We start from the raw sequence: 23,875 nt of genomic DNA on the forward strand, positions 1-23,875 counted from the left end.
CTGAGGAATATAAGAACTTCTAAAACGGTTATGCACCTAATAACACAGCTTCAAACAATGTAAAGTAAAAAGTGACAGAAGAATAAAAAAAAAAAGTTGACAAATCTGCCACCAAAGTGAGAGAGATTTTAGCATACATCTTTCAGTAACTGATAGAACAAGCTGACTGAAAACCACTAAAGGGTTATTCCAGCAAACAATAAGCTTGATCCAACTGTTTATATAGAAAACATGGTCCCACAAATGAAGATTGTACTTTTACAAAAATTGAGTATACACCTGGTCATGAAATAAGTTCTAACATGTTTAAAATAACCAGTATCATACAGAACAAGTTCTCTGGCCACAGTGCAACTAAATTATATCAGTTTTAAATGCTATTTTGGAAAAAAAGTGAAAATTTGAATTTAAAAATATTTAGGCTTGAGAGATAAGTGATAATAATAAACATATATGTCAAAAGTTGTAGGATGACTTATACACTTTAACTATTAGGTACAGTCTTAATTGCTCATATTAACAAGAAAAATAGCAAAAATTAATGATTTAATTAGCTAAATTAAGACATTAGGAACATAGCAATTAAAATGAATCCAACAAATTAGAAGGAAGGAAACTTTAAAAAAAAGGTGAAATTAATTTTAATAATATATTTTAGTTAACCCAGTATGTCCAGTATATTCTGAAATTAATCTAAAAATTGTTAATGAGCAATTTAAATTTTTGTGTTCATACTCGGTCTTTAAAGCCTGGTGTGTATCTTATATAGAGCACATCTCAATTTGGTTTGGCCACATTTGAAGTACTTAACAGCCACATGTGGCTAGTGGCAACTGTACTGGACAGCACAGCTCTGGATCTTAGCCTGTTTTAAACATTGAGCTGATTTGTCTTGATAAAGGGGACAGTCAGGGCTAACTGTGGTGGTGGGGTTCAGTTTTCCGCCAAGGAAATCTAGGATCGTAGGAATCTGGCAGTGTTCAGTGGCTGCCAAGGGAGGAGTGGGCTTTTTGTGAAAAGCTTGGTAAACCCACTCCCCTCCTAACAAACCCACATGCTACAACACATAGATAGGTCAGAAGAAAAGATAAATGCTATACTGACTCACTTTATTGTCACCTGCTCTAGTCTAGTCTAGTCTAGAGCAGGTGACAATAAAGTGAGTCAGTATAGCATGCATATATATATATATATATAGTCATTTTTTTATGTATATGTCATTATATGTACAGCTCATTTAATTTTCACAAAAGCCATGTGAGTTTGGTATTGTTATTGTCCCCATTTTACAAATGAGGATGTTGAGGCTCAGAGGGGTTAAGAAACTAATAAAGTGTAGGGGACAGAGTCTGGGGAAAGTGTCTAGGGGACATTCTGACTCAGGCAGTCTGACCTGGAGGTGGCAAGGAGGCAAATGCATCCCTCCCTTTGCAGCACATAGTGTATTCCTGCCGCATGCTTGAGAACAACTCCTGTGGAAATTCTTGGAAAGGTCATCCGAGGTGGCTGAGATGGCCGTGTTCCCTGTCCAGGTTGGCGTGTTCCCCTGCAGGCCATTGTCACTCCCCTGGGTCTCCACAGCAGGCTCCTAACTGGTCTCAGGGCACAAGAGGACTTCCCCATCTCCAGTGTGGCTCAAGAGAGGTCTCTCCAAAATCCAGTTCCAATTAGCTTCCCACCCAGTTGCTCCTTTTATCTCAGGATAAAAAATTTCCCATTTCCAGCAGGCCATGGCATGGTCTGCTTCTTTTCTCTAGCTTCTTTTGGTACCTTATTCCCTCCTGGGCTGGACCTTCAGGCACTCCATGCGAAATTTTCCCTTCCGTGCCTGCTGTTGCTGCTCAGGTGACACCTGCCTGCCCACCGAGTTCTACTCATTCCTTCCTGGGAGGACCTTTCCTAACCCCTTCCCAGACACACACACACACACACACACACACACACGCACACTTTCAAATCTAAAACATCTTGTAACACAGCCCTCATGTCCAATGTAGAATAAATTTAAAAGAAATACTATGAAAATAATTATATTTGTGATAGATCTACTTGTCTCATTTTTAAAATAAGATCATGAGAGCCTTTAGAAAAAGAGACCGTGTCCGTCTGGCCATTGCTGTAGCCCCAGGCGCGTACTCCATGCTTGATTAAAACTGCTTATATGAGGGGCGCCTGGTGGCTCAGTCGGTTGAGCCTCTGACTTTGGCTCAAGTCATGATCTCACATGATCAAATGTGAGTTCGAGCCCCATATCGGCCTGCTGCTGCTGTCAGCACGGAGCCTGCTTAGGATCCTCTGTCCCCTTCTCTTTCTGCTCCTCCCCCGCTCATGCTTTCTCTCTCTAAAAAATAAATAAAACATTAAAAAAAACCTAAAAACCTGCTTATATGAGGATTGCCTGGGTGGCTCAGTCAGTTAAGTATCCAGCTTCGGCTCAGGTCATGATCTCATGGTTTGAGCCCCACGTCGGGCGCTGTGCTGACAGCTTGGAGCCTGGAGCCTGCTTTGGATTCTGTGTCTCCCTATCTCTCTGCCTCTTCCCCATTCATGCCCTGTCTCTCTCCCTCTCTCAAAAAAATGAATAAACATTAAAAAAAAACAAAAACACTGCTTATATGATTGGCAGCATGCTTCTTTGGGGCTTGCCCAAATAATGATTTCCCAAATATTTGGAGCAAAGAGGAAAAGGGATATGTGATTGGGTTATAAAAGGAAATTCTGTGTTTTAGCCATGCCTCTTATAGACCTAAATACCTGTTGTTGGTTTTAAGAGTTCAAACATATGTAACTTTCTCTGAGCTTAAAGTGCCCCAAACAAAACTTTCCTTTTTTCTTCTCTAAGACTGTTCCCACTCCTTCAGTCTCAAAACAGCCAGGGCCTGTCAAACTTCAGGTCCCAATTGTGGTCCCTCCAGTTCCTTTTCTAGGGCCATTTTAGGCTTTTCTTTTCTTTTCTTTTCTTTCATATGTTTATTTATTTATTTTGAGAGGGGGAGAAAAAAACAGAGAGAGAACTTGCATGCTCGTGAGGGAGGGCCAGAGAGAGAGGGAGAAAGAGAATCCCAAGCAGGCTCTGCACTGACAGCCCTGAAGCCGGGCTTGATTTTATGAACTGTGAGATCATGACCTGAGCTGAAACCAAGCATCAGATGCTTAACCTACTGAGTCACACAGGCGCCCCTGGGGTCACTTTCTGATTTGAGTTTTATGTGACTAGTTTGCTGCTTCTAGGACGACGTGTCTTACTGAATACTGGATTATGACATAAACTACCTAGCAAATCCTTGACCTCTGTTTCCCTATCCACCTGGACAGCTGCTCCCTGAGAAATATTGCTGAGGTCTTGTTTGATGATGTCACTTCATAATTTCAAGACTTAGGAACCCATATCCCAACCCTTTCTTTTTGGGGGTGGGATCTTGGTAATTTCAGAATTTGCACACACACTTTCACATCGTCTCATCCCCTACGTTTCCCATTACACTAGGGCTTGAGGGAAGGTCCTCATGTTGGCGCCTATTTACATTGGGTCCCAGGGTTGATTTTGTTAACTGTTATTTCTACTGACTTTCCCGTTCTGTTAAATATTATTTCTTCATCCCTACTACTTATATCCTTTAGATCAAGAGGGAAATCTTCCATTAAAAAGGTACCTTCTATGAGCTCTGTGCTGACAGCTCAGAGCCTGGAGCCTGCTTCAGATTCTATGTTTCCCTCTCTCTCTGCCCATCCCCTGCTCGTGCTCTGTCTCTCTCTCTTAAAAATAAATAAAAATTAAAAAAATTTTTTAAAGGTACCTTCTGGATTTTGCGCTATTTGTAGTATTCATGGGATTGCCACTGACTTGTTCTCCTTTACATATTCTGCACATCTAATTTGCAATCACAGGGGCCCCCCACTGGAGAGCTCTTATGTAAGGTGTTTTCTTAGAGCTTAGCCGGACCCAAAGAGGAGGGGCAGTTCTCTAAGCAATTTCCCCCCATTTATTCCAGTGTCTGTCTTATTCCCTCTGGTCTCCTTCTCTGAGGGGTACCCCCACCTCTGCCATTAAGTCCCCTCAGAGAATGGTGGAGTGGTGGCACTGCGTAGAGCCCTCTTGCGTGCTCTTTTTCCTTCCTATTACTGGCCTGGATTTGTTATGCAGGCCAGACCTCAGCTGGCAGGGTGCTAGAATAACAGCCCCTGCCAGCTCAGTCACCACATTCCGTGTGGCATCTTTCTTCACGTCTCTTGATCGTCCCCCTCCTCACGGGGTCTGCTCTGGCTCGGTTGCAGTGACCTCCGTGACCTCTCCTTAGCTGCCTTCAGCCCACTTCCCATCGTGAGCTGGCCAGCCTGCTCCAGAGCCAAGTAGGGCTGCCTGGCACCCCCTCCTTTGAGGCCAGTGTGGAGGTTGTGGTTCTGTCTTAGGCACATCTGCCGCTCTCGCCAGGTCCCCTGTGATCGGGCCAGAGCATGCCTCTGTGGGTATTTTCACATGGTATTTCTTCTATCTGGATGCCTGTTCCTGTCTTCTGTCTCTGAAGTCTTGCCCATCCTTTAGGGACTCATTTACACATTATCTCCTCAGGGAAGCCTCCCTGATGTCCTGTGACGGAGATGACGGTTCCTTGCTCGGGGTGCTCCAGGTGTATTGCTTCCCCTCTACCGTGGCGTTATTTGGTATTTTGGGTATGAAGGTATTTTGGCCTTCCCTGGCTGGATTATTCATTTAAAGAAGAACGGGGCTGTGTCTTTTTATCTTTATATTCCCAGCGCCTGGTATATGGAAAGTGCTTATTAAATGTTTATTTAGGCTCTTTCCTTAGTTTGGTTGTTGTTGATAGTGCTGCTGTAAACATCAGGGTGCATGTACCCCTTTGAATCTGTATTTGTGTGTCCTTTGGATAAAGACCTAGTAGTGCAGTTGCTGGGTCGCAGGGTTGTTCTATTTTTAACATTTTGAGGAATCTCCGTACTGTTTTCCAGAGTGGCTGCACCAGTTTGCATTCCCACCAACAGTGCAGGAGAGTCCCTTTCTGTGCATCCTTGCCAACTTCTGTTGTTCCCTGAGTTGTTAATGTTAACCATTCTGACAGGTGTGAGATGGTATCTCATCATGGTTTTGCTTTTTTTTTATTATTTTTTTATTACAAAAAAAATTTTTTTTTAATTTTTTTTTTAACGTTTATTTATTTTTGAGACAGAGAGAGACAGAGCATGAACGGGGGAGGGTCAGAGAGAGGGAGACACAGCATCTGAAACAGGCTCCAGGCTCTGAGCTGTCAGCACAGAGCCCGACGCGGGGCTCGAACTCAGGGACCGCGAGATCATGACCTGAGCCGAAGTCGGCTGCTTTACCGACTGAGCCACCCAGGCGCCCCCCAAAAATTTTTTTTAAATGTTTATTTATTTTTGAGACAGAGAGAGACAGAGCATGAACAGGGGAGGGGCAGAGGTGGGGTGGGGAACACAGAATCCGAAGCAGGCTCCAGGCTCCGAGCTGTCAGCACAGAGCCCAATGTGGGGCTCAAACTCACAAACCATGAGATCAGGACCTGAGCCAAAGTCGGACGCTTAACTGACTGAGCCACCCAGGTGCCCCCATCATGGTTTTTTTGATTTGTATTTCCATGATGATGAGTGATGTTGAGCATCTTTTCATGTGTCTGTTAGCCATCTGGATGTCTTCCTTTTAAAAATGTCTATTCATGTCTTCCTCCCATTTCTTCACTGGATTATTTATTTTTTGGGTGTTGAGTTTGATAAGTTCTTTGTAGATTTTAGATACTAACCCTTTATCAGATATGTCATTTGCAAATATCTTCTCCCATTCCATAGGCTGCCTTTTAATTTTGTTGATTGTTTCCTTTGATGTTTATAGCAGCATTATCAACAATAGCCAAACTATGGAAAGAGCCCAAATATCCATCAACTATGAATGCATAAAGAAGATGTGGTATCTATATACAATGGAATATTACTCAGCCGTCAGAAACAATGAAACCTTGCCATTTGCAGCGACGTGGATGGAGCTAGAGTGTATTATGCTAAGCAAAATAAGTCAGCCAGAGAAAGACAAGTACCATATGATTTCATTCATATGTGGAGTTTAGGAAACAAAACCAACAAACATTTGGGAAGGGGGGCAGAAAAAGAGAGGGAAGCAAACTATAAGAAACTCTTAACGATAAAGAACAAACTGAGGGTTGATGGAGGGAGGTGGGTGGGGGATGGGCTGAATGGGTGATGGGTGTTAAGGAGGGCACTTATTATGATGAGCATTGGGTGTTATATGTAAGTTATGGTCACTAAATTCTACTGAAACCAATATTACACTATATGCTAACTAACTAGAACTTAAATGAAAATTTGGAAGAAAAAAATGTTTATTTAAAGGATTGTTAGGGGGAACAAAGCAAATTATACAACAATATGGATCAGCCCTCTGCAACTGGGGGTTTACAAGAGAATTAAGCCCTGCTACTCTAGGGCAACCATTGTAAGTTATGACTAAATTTCTCTCCCATGCTTCCGGAATGATTCTAGTTATAGACCATCCTTGGGAGAATTGGGAAAATAGGTATTCAGATCCTTTTGGGCTCAATTCTCTAGCCAAACCCAGCTTGAAGAAGCCTGGTATAGACTCTTTGATCCCAATCCTGATAAAATATACATATACAAAGAGTAAAGACTGATGGAATTGTAGACCAGAATGTTAACAGTGGCTATTACCGGGTCGTAGTATGACGAGCAGTATGTGATTTCAAAATGTTCTTTCCACTCTTGTATAATTTCTGAAGTTTCTAACTTTTTGATAATAGACTTGTAAAAAATACTTTTTGAATAAGCCAAGCCAGAGTTCTTAAAGCTGACCACCTCATCTAAGGCAGTAGTGAGTTGGGGTTTTTGTTTTTAAATGTAACAACATGCCTCACCAAGACCAGGAATCGTGGAGCTGAGGACCTCAGCATTGCTGCTGGAGAATCGGGCCTCAGGTGTGAGGATGACTCTGGCTGTCAGCTCTCTGGACGTGGGTGTCTCTTTTTGCTGGCACTGGACACCTTCGAATTGAAGGGATGAGTTTCTAGCAGGCATGCTCACCATGAGAGGAACTAGCATGCACATGGATACTCACATATACTCTCAAAAGTAAATCTAGGGACGTCTGGGAGACTCAGTCGGTTAAGCATCCCACTTTGGCTCAGGTCCTGATCTCACAGTTTGTGAGTTCGAGCCCCACATCGGGCTCTGTGCTGACAGCTGAGAGCCTGGAGCCTGCTTCGGATTCTGTGTCTCCCTCTTTCTCTGCCCCTCCCCTACTAACTCTCTGTCTCTTTCTCTCTCTCAAAAATAAACATTTAAAAAAAAGGTAAATATAGAGGTGTTTTTCCCCCTTGATTGCTCAGAGTGAATGTAACCCAGTGTTATTTGAATTAAGTCTCACATGCTAATTCTTGCTCATGACTTACTGCTTCAACCAGCCCTATTTTTTCCCCTGAAGTTTGACCTTGTTTGTCCTCATACAGGATTTCATTCTTATTCCGGCAAGAATCCACCAGTGGCTGCTGAAATAAGTATTTAATGAGAACAGGGTATTTATTTAGTGCCTAAGTATCTTCCATCAAGTTACTTATTAATTACAAAGGAAAAATAGTAACTTGACAGCAGGGAAACCTGCCTCACGCTACTTTAACCAGTTGATCAAATTGAACATCACCAGGAGTGGGACAGTCAGCATCGTGTGGCTCCTGACAAAATGCATCGAGAAGAACACAGCATCAGTCTGTGATGTTTCTGCCAAAAATGTATAACTTGAATATAATCATGAAGAAATTGACAAACCCCAAATGAGGGACATTCTATAAAATAACTGGCCTGTGCTCGTCAAAAAGTGCCAAGGTCATTAAAGATAAAGGAACTGTTTCAGCTTGAAGGAGGTTGAAAAGATATGACAGCTGAATGCCACATGTGCTCCTTTTTGCTCTAGGGCCATTATTGGAACTACTAGAGAAATTCGTATAAGTTCTTTAGATTAGATGGTATTGAAACAACAAAAGCTGCTTGATTTTTATCATTATGTTGTGGTTGTGTAAGGGAATATCTTTATCTTTAGGAAATACTAAAATGTTAAAATATTTATGGGGGGAATATCATCATGTTTTCAACTACTTTCAAACGGGTAAAAAAGTAATATGCATATTATATTGTATTATGGAGCAAGACAGAGCAAATGTGGTAGAATGTTGCCAGTTGGGGAGTCTGGGTGAAAGGTATCCAGGATTTTTTTTTGTACTGTTCATGCAATCCTTCTGTAAGTTTGGGATTATGTCAAAAAATAGAGTTAATAGAGTTTAAAAACTCGGAAGTCTGCAGGTCATGGTGCTGTGGCCAGTCTAGCATCAGAAGCCACATGGGGCTTTTCAGGGTCTCCCCTTTCCGTGGCCATTAATGAAGTCATTACCCACAATACTGAGCTCTCTTCAGCATTGGCTCTGTTCCCCCGGGCGTCAGCAGAAGACGGTGCAAGATCACCAAAAGTGCAGCTTCACCTGACAGGAAGGTTTCTTTCTTCCGCTGTGCGCTGCTCCCTTTCCAGAGACTTGACTCCTGCTGGCTGTCTTCAGGTAGCCTGGTCAGCCAGCTCTGATCCACACATTTACCTGGTTTAGACTAGACCTACCACTGTCCTGTAACAGAGGCTTCCCAGGCAGAATGTAACTTTGGAAATATATTTAAACACAGTTGAGAGTGTTGACGCATGAGATCAGTGCACTTCACCAAGATGCTTTGGTTGAGCGCTTGCCAATAAGTAAGGCACAGGGCCCACAGAGGGTATGCTTTGCTTAAAGCTTTGGCATCAGTCAGTTAAAGATGGTCCGCCCTCCTGCTTGATGGAACCTCAGATTGTATGTTTTGGCAGAAATCCTGAGTCTTTTGCGTTCTGCATAAGCAGGGGTGGAGTCTTGTCCAGCCCCCACTGCATTTCATACAGTTTAGGACAACGTTCTGTGTTTTGGCTGGAGCCTCTCCTGTGGGGTGGGGTGACAGGGGCTGTTCTTGGATTCAGAAGGGGAGCTCTACGCTAGGGCCTGAGGTGGGTGTGTGGGTGGATCTGCTTATCAGAATTTGCAGAGAGGAGTTCCTCTGAAACTGTTCAGCCGTAGGGAACAGAATATGATAAGAACAGTGAAGCCTCTATACCTCCTTCCTGTCTTTCTTTCCCTTCCAGCTCTCCTTTCACAGAATTTCCTAACCCTCAGCCTCCACTCCATTTTCTCCACTCTGTGTCCCCCACTCCTCTATTTCCCCTTTAATTTTTTTATTTTTTTTCAATTTTTTTTTTTAACGTTTATTTATTTTCGAGACAGAGAGAGACAGAGCGTGAACAGGGGAGGGGCAGAGAGAGAGAGGGAGACACAGAATCTGAAACAGGCTCCAGGCTCTGAGCTGTCGGCACAGAGCCTGACGCGGGGCTCGAACTCACAGACCGTGAGATCATGACCTGAGCCGAAGTCGGACGCTTAACCGACTGAGCCACCCAGGCGCCCCCCACTTTAATTTTTTTAAACTCATCTCCCTCCACTTATTCCAGCTTCCTATTTCTCTCTCCTAAATGGCCATAATGTATGAGTGTCCATTGAATCAGTTAAGATTTATGTTTCCTGTTCTTACTTTGAAAAGTAGGTGAGACTCATAAATTTTAGTGGAAGAAGAGGCAGTGGAAATGTTCTCATCCAATCCTGCTTTTTACATCTTAGCAAACATCCTAAAGAATGACTTGGCCATTATCAAACAGCCAAACAGTGAGACTGTTTTATCTCTTTTCCTCTTAAGAAACAAAACAAAACAAAACAAAACAGAACCAGCTTCTCTTCTATTTCCCATGGTGGTGGTGGGGGGGGGGGGCAATCATTTGACTTTGTTTGTTGCCTTTCCCCAGGGCCCTGCACGTGCGCCCGCACGTGCGCATGCGCACACACACACACACACACACACACACACTGATTCTCATTTGAAAAATCCCATCCCTGTTCTCCATGATGTAGGCATGCTCTGGACAGTTCACAAATGCCCAGTAGTTGTGACATCTGGACACAGGGAAGGATCTGGTCCTCACGTCTGCACGTTAGGACCATGCTAACTCTGGGTTAGCTATTCTGCAGGAATCTGGGTACGGGCCTCTGATGAGTGCGTTCATTCATTTGTTGGTTCATTCCTTCAGCAAGTAGTTAAGTACTTCTTACATGCTAGGCACTGTTTTAGGTTCTGAGGTTATAGCAGAGAACACAATTACCAGAACCTCTTTTCTAGGAAGCTTATGTTTTAGTGAGGAGAGCAGACAACAGGCAAATATGTCTGAGTCCTAAAGAGTACTGTAAAGTAAAGCAGGGGTGAATAACAGGGCTTAGGGGTAGGGATGCTCTTTTACAAGGAAGGTGACTTTTGAATAAAGAACAGAATAAAGATGGTGAGGGAGAGAGCCATCTGGAGGCCTGGCAGAGACAAATGAAGACCCTGAGGTGGGGTGGGGGTGGAAACAAGAGACCTCTAGGCTGAAGGGGAGTGAGGAGGGAGGGGAGTATAAGAGAGAGGTAGGGAGGGGAAGAAGGTTCTGGATTTGACCCTGCAAGAGGTGCTGCTCTCTTGACATCTTTGTCATGTTAGTAAAATCTTGGAGAAACACCATGTGTAGTTTCTGGGCATGTTCGAGTTTTGGAGAATGTTTATGTATTCCAAGGACTCAATTAATTGCCTTAGCACCTTTAAACATGTAAAAAGCCAGCAACTAAGTGAAAGTAATGGTGTATTCTCAGCCTTAGAGGAATGCTGGTTGATTAGCAGATTAAAAAGCACACCTCGGAATCATTGTGCTTGCATTTAAAAAAAATTTTTTTTTTAACGTTTATTTTTGAGACAGAGAGCATGAACGGGGGAGGGTCAGAGAGAGGGAGACACAGAATCTGAAACAGGCTCCAGGCTCTGAGCTGTCATCACAGAGCCCGATGCAGGGCTCAAACTCACAGACTGCGAGATCATGACCTGAGCCGAAGTCGGATGCTTAACTGAGCCACCCAGGCACCCCTGAAGTGCTTGCATTTTGGTTGGTGGGCAAAACTAGTAGAGTGCGGATGCATTCATGGAGCAACACTTTTATTTTTCATTTCAGTAGACAGGTCCTCGTAACTGCACGGTTTGTAGGAGGACCTGAAAATCTTTAGGCTGAAATCTGTTGTTAATTACAGCTTACCAGAGAGCAGAGTTTCTCAAAGTACCACACCCACATAACTCAGGGGAACTTGCTTAAAATGCACATTTGGTGTCCTTGCCTGTTCCTAGCAGGTGGGAAATTCTGGAGATGAGGTCTGGGAATCTCCATACTTTACAGCCTTTTCCAGTGGTTCTTGTGCATGCTCGGGTTGGAGAACCATTGGCCAAGACAGTGGTGGAGGCATTGATTATTTATTTCTTCTTCTTCTTATTTACTTACACAATAGATGTTCATTACTAACAGTTCTGGAGGCTGGAAATCCAAGATCAAAACACTGACAGATCCTGTGTCTGGTGAGAGCCCTTTCCTGGTTCACAGATAACCATCTTTCCATATCCTCACCTGGTGGAAGGCACTGGTCATTTCAGTTGAATGAATCGTAGAAGACAGGAGATGATTGGGTGTGGTCTCAGCACCAGAGCTCTTCCAGCACTTCCTTTGTGGTCTTGATATCGTGGGTGAAATTTCACATTCCTAAAAGACAAGTAAGAGACTACCTACCCAGTAGAAACAGGGCAGGACGGTGTAGAGGGAGTTTTCCCCCTTGGGTGGAGGGAGTGGAATGGGATAAAGGTGCTTTGCTTTGATCGTATGGATCCAGGAATGAGTGTGGCCCTTCCATCCCCATGTACACCTGGAACTCGCATACCCTGCAGGCTGGTGCTCTGCCCTGGCTGCTGCGTGAATGCAGGCCTGTGCCTGTCTGTTGGCTTCCACATTGCACAGGTGAGAACACGATCACTTATCTTGATGAATCCAGTTTCTTGAGACCATGCAATGCGAACCAAATATTAAAAATATTAGATCCTGAAACTCAAGTATCTTCGACTTTTAGTCCACAGTCTTTGGTTTTCCGTTTTTGCGGTGAGTTTAGTTACCCTCAATGCTTTAGGAATATGGCAGTGTTGGAATGTTCATACAGACAGTGATTTTATCCCAATGGATAGAGTTTTGCCCCCCAGGGGACATTTGGCAATGTCTGGAGACAGTTTTGATTGTCACAGCTGGGAGAGATGAGCAGGACCAGAGATGCTAGTGGCATCTGGGGAGCAGAGGCCAGGGACGCTGCTACACATCCTACACAAGACAGCCTCGCACAACAAAGAATCACCCAGCCCCAAATGTCAGTAGTGCTGAGCTGAAGAAACCCCGCAAAAGATCAGTTGCATGCCTCTTATCTGTGTTGTGTCTTAGGATACTTTTTTTTTTTAAGTTTATTTAGTGTGTGTGTGTGTGTGTGTGTGTGTGTGTGTGTGTGTGTGTGTGAGTGTGTGAGAGAGAGAGAGAAAGAGAGAGAGAGAGAGAGAGAACACTCAACAAGTGGGGCGGGAGGGGGCGGGCAGAGAGAGGGAGAGACAGAATCCCAAGTAAGCTCTGGGACATCAGCACAGAGCCTGATGTGGGGCTTGAACTCAGTAACCATGAGCTCATGACCTGAGCCAAGACCAAGAGACAGATGCTTAACCGACTGTGCCACCCATGCACCCCATGTCTTAGGATTCCAAGTGAGCTTTCATACAAACAGAAAGTTCCACAGCTAAAACTGGTTTGGAATTACGTAGATTGTCTGCCTGGGTGGACAGGAGGACAGGTTGACTTCTGGAATCAGTAGGAGAAAAGTAACATGTCACGCAGCGCTCTGGAAGCCATAGATAAGGCCCTGGACTAGAGTACTCTTGAGCTTTTCTGACAAAACCGCCGTTCCCCTACCTGCAGCTGCCTCTCCCTGTGGGGTGGGGGTAGGAGCGAGTTTAGTGTAGAACTTCACTGGTCCCTGCTGCTGCCCTGGGCCCCCAGCCCTGCCGCTTTTGCCCTGTGCCCACGTTTGGGCTTTGGCGAGACAGCCCAGGAGTCAGCTCTGTGACTCGACCCTGTCTGTGTGTGTGCTGAGTGGCAGGTGCCGTGCTTCTAAACAGCCTCCTTGCTCCCACGGCCCTCCCCACACCACTATGGATACAGTCTTGTCATCACTTCCCTCCACCTTGGGTTTCTAGAAAGTGGGGACTCATTCCAGACTCCATCTGTCATGTCGTCTCTGCATGCCCACAGAATCGATGAAATGAACGTTTAGAAATCACCCCTTTTGTGTGTGGGCACCCATTATTACTTGTTTAGGATAAAGCAATATAAAGTGCATTTTGTTCAGGACCTCTCAGGCTGCTTTCTTAAATAATTGGACTTCAGAGTGCTTTGAACCCAGGCTTGGAATTGTCATGTCAGGGTCACCGATTTTGCTCAATATTTCCTTTTGTGATTTCCAGCAGTATTTCCTGTGTTCCTTCCCTTCCTCCCTGACCCCTTGAAGGTGGGCTTACCAAGGTTAAGAAGGCTCTGCACTGTGTTCTTCCCCTCCGGGATCTTATCTCTTTAGAGCAGTCTTAACTGCTACCTTTATCGAAATGTCCCCGGATCTTATCTGTTGTGGCACATCCTACTATTGATGGTTACAGATCCCCTGTTTCCTTCCTTACTGACAGAACCCTAATTTTGTTTGGGGAAGCCTCTGGCCCAGCTTGTAAAGTTCCTGGCTAACTTCGCAGCCGGGGGTAGCCACGTGATGCCCTTCCCGTTCTGGCCAAAGAGATATAAATGAGAGACAAACAGATGTAAATGGAAGCGTGTCGGTTTCTAGTTTCCGGGGAAGGTTTCCCTCACCTGATATAGGTGCTTCCCCTTCCTTTGCATCTCGTCCCTCTTCTCCTTCCTGCCTGGACTGTGGAATGGAGGTTGGCCACGTATGAATGCTGGAGGAACAGAAGCTTGGGGGGTGGGTGGGTGTGTGGCATTGCATCAGCCTGGCCTGCTTGCCCCTAGATTTCTGGTTCTGTGAGAGAACGAAACCTGACTTGGCTAAAAGCCATGATACCCAGGATTCTGTTACATGCAGCCAAGGGCACCCCCTGACTGATATTCCAGGGCCCCAAGCCTGGGTTCTCAGTTGTAACAAGACATATCAGCCTGGTGGCCCACAGACGTCTGAGACTCAGCAGGGCCAAACTGACCTTTGTGTCCCCATAGCTTCCATCCTTGTGACCTTTCTCTACAGAGAGCTCCACCATCCTCCCCATCACTTGAGCTGTCTTCCCTCCTGCCTGCTAAGCACATCTGGTCTATCCCAAGCCTTGTCGGTGCTGCAGCCGAAGCCCTTCCTCTCCCCATTGCTGCTGCCATCTTTGCTGAGGCACCCAGGATCTGCGGCTGGGAATGCTGGGCTGGCTCCCCACCAGCCTCTGGTCTCAGGCTCTCCACCCCTGCCCCTGCTATCCTTGCTGCTTCCCCATTGATTTTCCTCCACGTTTCATGACGCTTCTTGAATAAAGTCCTCAAGGGCTTCTTGTGATTGTCCATGACCATCTGCAGTCTTCCATATGACCTCATGGCGTGTCTTAGGTTGGGTTCCATAGAAGCAGAGCCTGAAACAGGACTCAGGGGCCCCTGGTTCATTGAGGGGGCTGCCAGGAGAAAGGGGTGAGGTTGGGGTTGGGGGAGAGACAGGGAAAGGAGCTGAGCACAGCTGTGGTCCCAGCTGATTCCAGGCGTTCTCCCGGAGGCACGAGGGCTGGTCTTTTGTACCTCCTCAATCAATTGGGTGGGGCTGTAGGACACATCTGCTGAGTGGGGGCAGATGCGTGCTGTTGGCCGCGGGCATTCACAGCTGATCTGTGGCCCCAGCCCTTGGGTGTCCAACAGGACCACAATATTGCCTTAACTCCTGCCTGCACCCCACCCCCACCCCATGCCAGTCATTTGCTGTTCCCCAAACTAACCAGGCCTCTGCCCTTTGCTCATTCCATTCCTTCTGCCCATAGAGTGCCTCTTCCCTCCCTGCCCAGCCCCTCTGCTGCGCCCCCTGCTCGTGCTGTGCATTCTTCTGGGCACCCCAAAGCTGTCTTTTCCCCAAGGACAGGCTTCCTGCCTCGTCTTCTGTTCTCCTTTATCAAGTAGAAGCCTTCATCTCAAACACAAAACCCAAACACGATCTAAGTGACTATTTTCTCAACTTTCCCTGGATGGTACATACCTTATACCAGTCTTGTTAAAGGAGAGAAGTTAATTTATTCCATACTGTGGATGCCTGAGGGTTTAACCGTCTCGGACCCAGTGGGGAGGGCTGGCTGCCAGGGTGGATGTTGTGTTGAGCCTCCAGCCAAATTTCCACCTGTCTCCAGGTCATCTTTGTCTAGTTGTTTATCATCTCAAATTCACCACATCATCAAAAAACTACAAAAATTGACTCCCATCCCTGTCTTTCCATAACTGGGATGCAGCTTTATGCTTGCTCACTTATCACGGCTGATTGCCTTCCTTTTATCATTTCTCAGTAGATCTCTGTCCTGTCCCTTCTTCCTGCTCCTCACCAGGGCAGGCCTCGGGCTCCCCTTTCATCTGGACAGCAGCGAGCACTCAGTATCCTGCCTTGCTGTCCCTCGGTGGGCAACCTAGCATGCAGCTGTGAAGTCCTCTGCTCCCAGAATCCTCCCACCTTAAAAGGCATGTTCTTTCAGCTGCTGCCATATTAACATCTAAGCTGTACCTGTTCTCCTTTCCAGGCAGTGCACTCCAGCCATGTTGGCTTACTCACCTCAAATTCACATTTTTGTTTATAACAGTCTGTGCCTTGGCATGCCTTCATTATTAAAATGAAAAACACTTCACATATTCACATACGTTCCCTTCCTAAAGCACCCCAGGTGGAAGGGCATGGACTTGGAGGTGGATGGGCATGGACTTGGAGGTGGATAGATGTAGGTTGGAATTCTTGGCCCCTTATCCACGTATGACCTTTGGCAGGTTAAATGCATCGCAGTCCAATGAAGGGGGTGTTTTTAGGATTTGGTGATATTGTGTGTAGGCTTTACCTCCCAATAAATATGAATGTCCTGTCCACTCTTGTACCAGTAGTTGTCTATATTGGTAATTTGGCAGTTCCTCGTGTCCTGCTTTGTGGTGTCTGTTCTAATCTTGTCTTGAATGGTTTATTTTTCATTCTGAAAATGTTAGTGCCATTTCTACAAATAGACCGAAAACCTGGGCCTGGCCCTTTATCCATCTGGGCCTGGCCCTTTATCCATCAGGGCCTTAATAAGAATTATTTCTTCACCAGGCATGTAAACATTTGAGAAGGATATGTTATGTTTTTATGTGTGAGTAGAAATACATAATTTTGAAAGCCAAGACTTTTCTGCATAAAGATGCTTAGCAAAGCCATGATATGGAGGCTCTTATCCCAGCAGTTTGGGTGGGAAGAGGGCCAGACTTATGAGCCCTGGACCCTAGCACTTAGGAGGAGGCAGTAGGGGAAGAGCTGCCCACGAAGGGGGTGGGGAAGGAGAACAGGAGGGACAGAAGACAGGCAATCCGTTGGTGGTGGCCTGCCAACAGAAGTCCTTGGGCGAGTGCCTGAAACCACCATCACCTCTGAAACTCTCATAAGAAACCAAGTATTTGTTCAATAAGTATGTATTAGGTGCCTATTGTGTGCCTCTTACCATTCTAGGCACTGTGAATTCAGTGGTGAGCAAAGTGAAGACCCCTGCTTCCTTGCAGTCTGTACTCTGGTGGGGGAGACAGGAGACAAATGTATATTAAAAGGGAAAAAAATGTATAAATAACATGTCTCCTGGTAGTAAGTGTTCCAAAGACCAAATAAAGCATGCACATAGGAATCAACATAGGCAGTTTTGGTAAGTAGGGCATATCTGTAGTAGTTTCATTATTCTAGACTAAGCAGTCTTCATGTTACGTAAATGAATTGACTCGAGCGGAGGGTTCCGATCACCAAAGTGAGTTCAGTCTGTGTGTGCACGTGCACAGGTTAGCAGGGGTGGCTTTCGTGTGGGGCAGTGTTTGTGACACTCTGCTTCTCCAGCTGATGCTGGCGAGTGCGAGCCCTCAAAAGCTCTAGGAATACTGCAGTCATCCTTCATTCATCTGTTGATTTCACTCACCAGTTTTTTGAAGACCCTTGATGCTCAGGTAGAGCCAGGCATGCGGCTTCCACACGGTGGCAGGGGGAGCTCAGACCACCAGGACTTGCTGAGTGTCAATGTTCTTCATTTTGCTTCTGCATAGATATATATTTTTCCCAACTCAGCAGACCCCCCCACACAAAATATAGTAACTTAGAAACTTACAGTTCCTACTACTTTTTTTTTTTTTTGCCTTTAAGTGCTTCATTTATGATATAGTGTCTCCAACACACTAAGAGATGCTTCAGGGTTCCTAAAAATATTTTTCATTTGAGTGGTTTTCAAATTTCTTTTCATCCTAGGGGAAGGACCCTTCCTCCCGCCATGAAAATGTCTTTAAGTTTGCAGAGATTAAAACGGTAATGCACAGGGGCGCCTGGGTGGCGCAGTCGGTTAAGCGTCCGACTTCAGCCAGGTCACGATCTCGCGGTCCGTGAGTTCGAGCCCCGCGTCAGGCATCTGGGCTGGTGGCTCGGAGCCTGGAGCCTGTTTCGGATTCTGTGTCTCCCTCTCTCTCTGCCCCTCCCCCGTTCATGCTCTGTCTCTCTGTCCCAAAAATAAATTAAAAAACGTTGAAAAAAAAAATTTTTAAAAAAAAAACGGTAATGCACAGAATGCAAAATGAAAAATAAACTTATCCACAATTGTTGATTATGATCGAGAAGCCCTGGAGATCGATCGGGGCTGGGAATGAAAGAGAGAAGCCTAAGGGGAAGGTTTGCAGCTTGGGTGGTTGAGTGGATGGTGCATCTTCAAAATAATGTGAAGAATAGAGGCAATGCCAGGTTCTGCTCTGTACTGTTGTCTGAGATGAAGACCGTAGGCAGGTTGTTGGACACATAGTCTGAGCTTGGGTGACAGGTCTGCACAGGGAGTTGGGTCTAGGGGTTACTCCCTTGAGGACATGGGTTAAAGGCTGGTGGTGGAATCTGGTGGTATTCAGAGAGGAGATTGTGCTGGGGGTGGAGACCAGGACCCTGGAGCCATAAGATGTGCATGTGGGAGTTCAAGGGAAGATTTAAGAAGTTTTAAAGGAGGTGTGTTTCCAAGGTATCCGAGGCATGGTGTGTAGACTGGTTGAAGGGAGGTAGACGGGCTGGAAACAGCTTGGCCGTCGCAGGGAGCAGTGACAGCGAGGGGCCAGTGACCAGTGAGCACTGAGCATTGAGAGGTTCTGCAGTTTGAGAAAGGGTTTGGAGGAGTATGTGAGGGGCTTCAAGAGGATGTTGTTTCTCCAGAGATACCAGGAAGGGGAATGGAATCGACTCCATGATAGGGCTGGAGCCAAAACTGTGGCTGGAAGTGAGGGTGACCAAAAGGCACAAGAGCCTTAAAGCCCCAACAGATGAAGCATATCAGATGAGACTGGGTGCCTGTAAGTTCCCTTTCTGTGGGATAATAGTAGCAACAGCCAGCAAGTACATGGTGCTTATGATGTGCAATCACTTTCTCCATGTGAATTCTATGAAGTCGGTAATATTGCTACACCGATTTTACAGATGAGGAAACGGAGCTGCAGGAGTTACAGTGATTTGCCCAAAGTTTCCCCACTGGTAGGTGGAGGAGCTGAGCCCAGGTGTCGGGCTGTAGATACTATGTTCTCATACTCCTTCTCATGAGGTCCTCTCCAGTATGATTAGAAAAAAACAAAACAGCTTTTTTTTTTTTTTTGAGCATATGAGCAGGACTAGACCTGCTGTCACCCCCAGAGTCCCTCCTTTCCTTGAACAATCCCACTTTCCTGAAAGTGGCACGAGAGCATCATCTGATATACTAGTCACTGTCCAGCAGGAAGCCAGAAACGATGTTGATGCTTCTGGCAGGGAGGGTTTTCACGCAGGGGATTGATCACAAAGACATCGGCAGGCCTGGAGATAGCAAAGTGTGAGAGAAGTGTCAGCCAGAGATCAGGAAGCTTCTGTCACCCGGGGCTGAGGCTTGTACTTGTCACAAAGCTTCTGAAGATGCCATCACTTCTGTCAAATAGAAACCGCAGACACTGGATGCCCACTGATGCTGTGGAGTCACATGTAGTCGCCCTCCCTTGCCTGTGACTGTCACCACCCCTGTCAGAACCTGCACTGTGTCAGGGGACCGGAAAGGTTGCTTCCTCCTCTTGTCTTCCAGTCTTCTACCAGGACATCCCCCAATCACAGCTCAGCAGGAAGCCGGCTGGCCACAGTCTGAGGAAGGAAATTCACAGGCTTATAGCCTGCGGGGCAGTGCTATCCAGCACACCAGTGACAGGCAGAGGTGGAGACCCGCTTCTCTCTGACACTGCGGTCTCTGGGTTTGCTGGAGGTCCACCTTGATGCAAATCATGTGTCATTCTGGTTGTAAAAACAGAGACATCTTAGAATGTCTGTTTTATATACATATAGGTTCCAGGTAGCCTGCTGGTTCCCACCACTTGGCTGGCCATGCATTTGAGTAACCTCAAGTTGTGGTGTTTAAAAATGTTCCAGGGTCTCAGTTGTTCTTCAGGAAGGGTTTACTAGTGAGGTCCTTGGCACTGTTTTTTGAAACTCTTCAGAAAGATACTTGTCTACAAAAATCCTGCACTGTAGTGCTACACAGTTAAAATTAGAACTGATGGAGAGATTGTTTCTAGTAGCAGAAAGATTAAATACTTGAATGTCAGTTTGATAAAAGATTTTGTTCAGAGGAAATGACACAACTTGAATGGAAATGAAGTGTATAATGAGATATAACTGTCTCTTGGCCAAATGACTATAATAAAGATATTATTTCTTAAATTAATATATAAATTTATCATAATAGCATAATATAATAGGTGCCTATATTAGTTGAGATATGACTTCACTTTTAATTAACAATATCTTAAGCAAGACAGAAGTTTAGTTCTCCACCTTATAACAGCCCAGAGGCAGGCAGTCCCAGGTAGAATGCCCATGGGGTTGTCCAGGAACCCAGGCCCCTTCTCTGTTGTTGCTTCACCATCCCTTGGTGACGTGCTCTCTGTGTGGTCCAGAGTGGCTCATCATGTGTCAGTATTTCAGTCAGCAGGAAAAGAGATAAAGGTGTATGCCAAGGAATACACCCTGGAAGTTATACAAGTCACTTTTGCTCATATCTCATTGGCTAGAACTTAGTCACAAGGCCATACCTAATTCCAAGGGAGGCTGGGAAATGTAGTCTTCGTGTTGGGAGGCCATGCACCCTAGCTAAAAATCCAGAGTTCTACCGAGTTGTCAGGAAGGGGAAAACTGATATGGGAGGGGGAGGGAGGAGAATGTATTGATTTCTACTATAGTACCCCTTGGAATATTATTTAGAAATTGAAAATTTGAGAATAAAATTAATTCAAAAGAATAAGTAGGCAAGCATACCCAAGAACATATAACTTTTTAAGAAAAGTGTCTTTTAAAATTGCCATATTTTCTTTTTTTTGTTAGTGTAACGCTTTTGTTGTTTTAAATATAACATTTCCGGGGCGCCTGGGTGGCTCAGTCGGTTAAGCATCTGACTTCAGCTCAGGTCACAATCTCACGGTCCGTGAGTTCGAGCCCCGCGTCAGGCTCTGGGCTGATGGCTCAGAGCCTGGAGCCTGCTTCCGATTCTGTGTCTCCCTCTCTCTCTGCCCCTCCCCCGTTCATGCTCTGTCTCTGTCCCAAAAATAAATAAACATTAAAAAAAAATTTTTAATATAACATTTCCTCTTTATATATATATATATATATATATATATATATATATATATATTTATATATATATAAAACACTTCCTCTTTGAAATTTTATTATAGAAAACTTCAGATGTACAAAAGCATTAGAGTATTGAGAATGGTTTAATGAGCCCCATGTGTCTAGTGCCCAGCTTTGACACTTAATCCGTTTAATTAATTAACTAAAAAAAATTTTTTTTGAGGGAGAAAGAGAGTGTGACGAGTGAGCGGGAGAGGGAGAGAGAGGGAGAGGGAGAGCGAGAGCGAGAGATAGGGAGGGAGGGAGAGAGAATCTTAAGCAGGCTCCACACCTGCTTAACCCCAAAGCAGGGCTCAATCTCATGACCCTGGAATTGTGACTTGAGCCAAAATCAAGAGTCGGTTGTCAACCGATTGAGCCATCCACACGCCCCAATACTTAATCAGTTTAAAGCTAGAGTTGCCTTATCTATCTCCGACCTCCACGCCTATCCCCTTTCTGATTTTTTTGAAGCAGATCTCATTTTTCCTGTTTCATCTGTAAATAGTTCTGTATGCACCTTTAAAAGGTAAAGGCTCTTTAAAAACTAATTAGACTTTTTATTTGGGGATAATTGTAGATTCGTGTGCAGTTGTAAAAAAAATAATACAGAGGGGCGCCTGGGTGGCTTGGTCGGTTAAGCGTCTGACTTCGGCTCAGGTCATGATCTCACGGTCCATGAGTTCGAGCCCCACGTCGGGCTCTGTGCTGACAGCTCAGAGCCTGGAGCCTGTTTCAGATTCTGTGTCTCCCTCTCTCTCTGCCCCTCCCCTGTTCATACTCTGTCTCTCTCTGTCTCAAAAATAAATAAACGTTAAAAAAAATTATTAAAAAAAAATAATAATACAGAGAGATCCCATGTACCACTTACCCAGTTTCCCCCACCAGTAGCCTCTCGCAAAACCATAGTATAATATCACAGCTATGATATTGATAGGGATATAGTCAAGACACAGAATATTTACATCAACACAAGGATCCAACCACACCCACAACCCCTTTTCCATAACTCCTGACAACTACCAATCTGTTCTTCATTTCTGTAATTGTGACCTTTCAAGAATGTTATATACCTGGAATCATACAATATGTAAACTTTTAGTATTAGCTCAGCATAGTTACTTCTAGATTCATTCAAGTTGTTGGGTGTATCATTAATTCATTCTTTTTTATTGCTGAGTAGTATTCCATGCTATAGATGTACCCCCTAAAGGTCTTTGTAAACACAATTTGCCTCACTCTCCCTCTTTTCCCTCCTCCTGGCTGCTTCTCTCTTCACAGCAATGCCCAGTGAGTATAACTGTGTGAAACTGAGAAGTGATTGCTCAAGACCCTCTCTGCAATGGTACACCCGAGCTCAAAACAAGATGAGAAGACCCAACTTGTTGTTAAAAGACATCCTCAAGTAAGTATGAGCCCTCGGACCTTACGATTGCCCTGACTAGGTCAGCTGTGGGGAGCTGGGAGAAAAATGCAACAGGCCCTGAAGGATGGCTCTCGTACTTGGTCAGAAGATCATACAAAGGCACATTTGAGTAAGGATTCAGTGCACAGATGTCTGGATTTATGCATCAGGCTTTACTTAATGATAGGACAGTGCTAGCCAGGGAGGCACCATCCCGAGAGAGCAGCTCTTAAGTGCACAGCTCTCCCTGCCATTACGTGACCAAACAGGGCTTTTCCTCTTAGCTATTTTAAGTTAATCTAAAAATATGGCTAATTAAAGTCCTCTACAAGCTTCTGAAGAGCCTTAAATATTGAATACTAAAAAAGATGACCAGTGTTTCAGCCAGGTCACCCTTATATCCTAATATATGGTATAATTGTTAAAGGAGGGACCTGGCAGTTGCATTTGGTAAGCAGCCAAACCAAGCTGAAAATCACCCTTTTGAAAATACCACTAATTTAGGAGGTGTAGAAGGAGGAAGGTAGGAAAGGGAAATGTACATTAATATCTTCCAGCTACTTTTGACACCAACCGATATTTACTGAGGTCTGACATGCCTGGCACTGTGTTGGGTGCCGGCCTGTGGCTGCGAATGAGGTACACCTGGGCCAATGGCTGTTCACAGTGTGGGCGAGAGAGTCACGATGGGGAAGTACCATGCAGTGTCCTCAGGTCTGTAGGCATTGGGCCTGCTTTTTTGTTTTTTAATATTTGTTTATTTATTGAGAGAGTGTGCAAGCAGGGGAGGGGCAGAGAAAGAGGGAGACACAGAATCCGAAGCAGGCTCCAGGCTCCAAGCTGTCAGCACAGAGTCCAGCGCAGGGCTCAAACTCACGAACTGTGAGATCATGACCTGAGCCCAAGTTGGACGCTTAACCAACTGGAGCCACCCAGGTGCCCATGGGCCTGCTTTTAACACACTGTTCTTTTCCCTTCCCTTTTTCCTTTTTTTTTTTTTTTTTTTTTTTTTTTTTTGGTAATCAAGAAAAGGGATTACTACATGCATTGAATGTAATTCCTTTTTGGAGGGCTGGGGAGAGGAATAGGTAGGTAATACTGCATTCACAAGATTTAAAATTCAAAAGGTATTAAAAGTGCTCAGTAAAATATCTTCTCATTCCTGCTCCCCACTTAAAGATAACCAATATTATTTTGTATATATAAGAAATATTGTGTGTGTGTGTGACCCACCCCCCATTTTTACACAGATGGTAACATCCTATTCATGTAACATTGTCCTCGATTCCAGGGAGAAATTAGGATGCTTGTCCAGGTTTTCTTGGGGGATCCTGTTGAAATAAGAATCAAGAAGTCTTGAACACACTTGAACACACAGATAATGCAATACTGTCCTGCATTATCCTCGTCAAATATTAAGAAATATTTAGCATCTGGTGTATATAGTATACTGTGCTAGATGCTGTATTTTTTAAAACTGCCCCTTTCTTTAGACAAGAGATCATTTTCCCCTTAAGGTTATTCTTTAACTTTGTTTTTTCAGTAA

At 44.9% G+C, this 23,875-nt stretch overlaps 1 protein-coding gene across 8 annotated transcripts in view; it reads left to right on the forward strand.

Moving 5' to 3' along the window:
• Positions 1–23,875, forward strand: part of ST3GAL5 (ST3 beta-galactoside alpha-2,3-sialyltransferase 5) — a 53,152-nt gene that overhangs the window by 4,834 nt on the left and 24,443 nt on the right. For 6 of the 8 annotated variants that reach the window (XM_058683452.1, XM_058683453.1, XM_058683447.1 and 3 more), the window contains exon 2: positions 22,206–22,329. In XM_058683452.1, the coding sequence (XP_058539435.1) occupies positions 22,206–22,329 (124 nt within the window). Of the gene's footprint in view, positions 1–11,429; positions 11,545–17,528; positions 17,580–22,205; positions 22,330–23,875 lie in introns of those variants that run through there. The other 2 variants (XM_058683448.1, XM_058683450.1) reach the window with 2 other exon arrangements.

Source organism: Neofelis nebulosa, chromosome 9, assembly GCF_028018385.1.
Source record: "Neofelis nebulosa isolate mNeoNeb1 chromosome 9, mNeoNeb1.pri, whole genome shotgun sequence".
Lineage (NCBI taxonomy): Eukaryota > Metazoa > Chordata > Mammalia > Carnivora > Felidae > Neofelis > Neofelis nebulosa.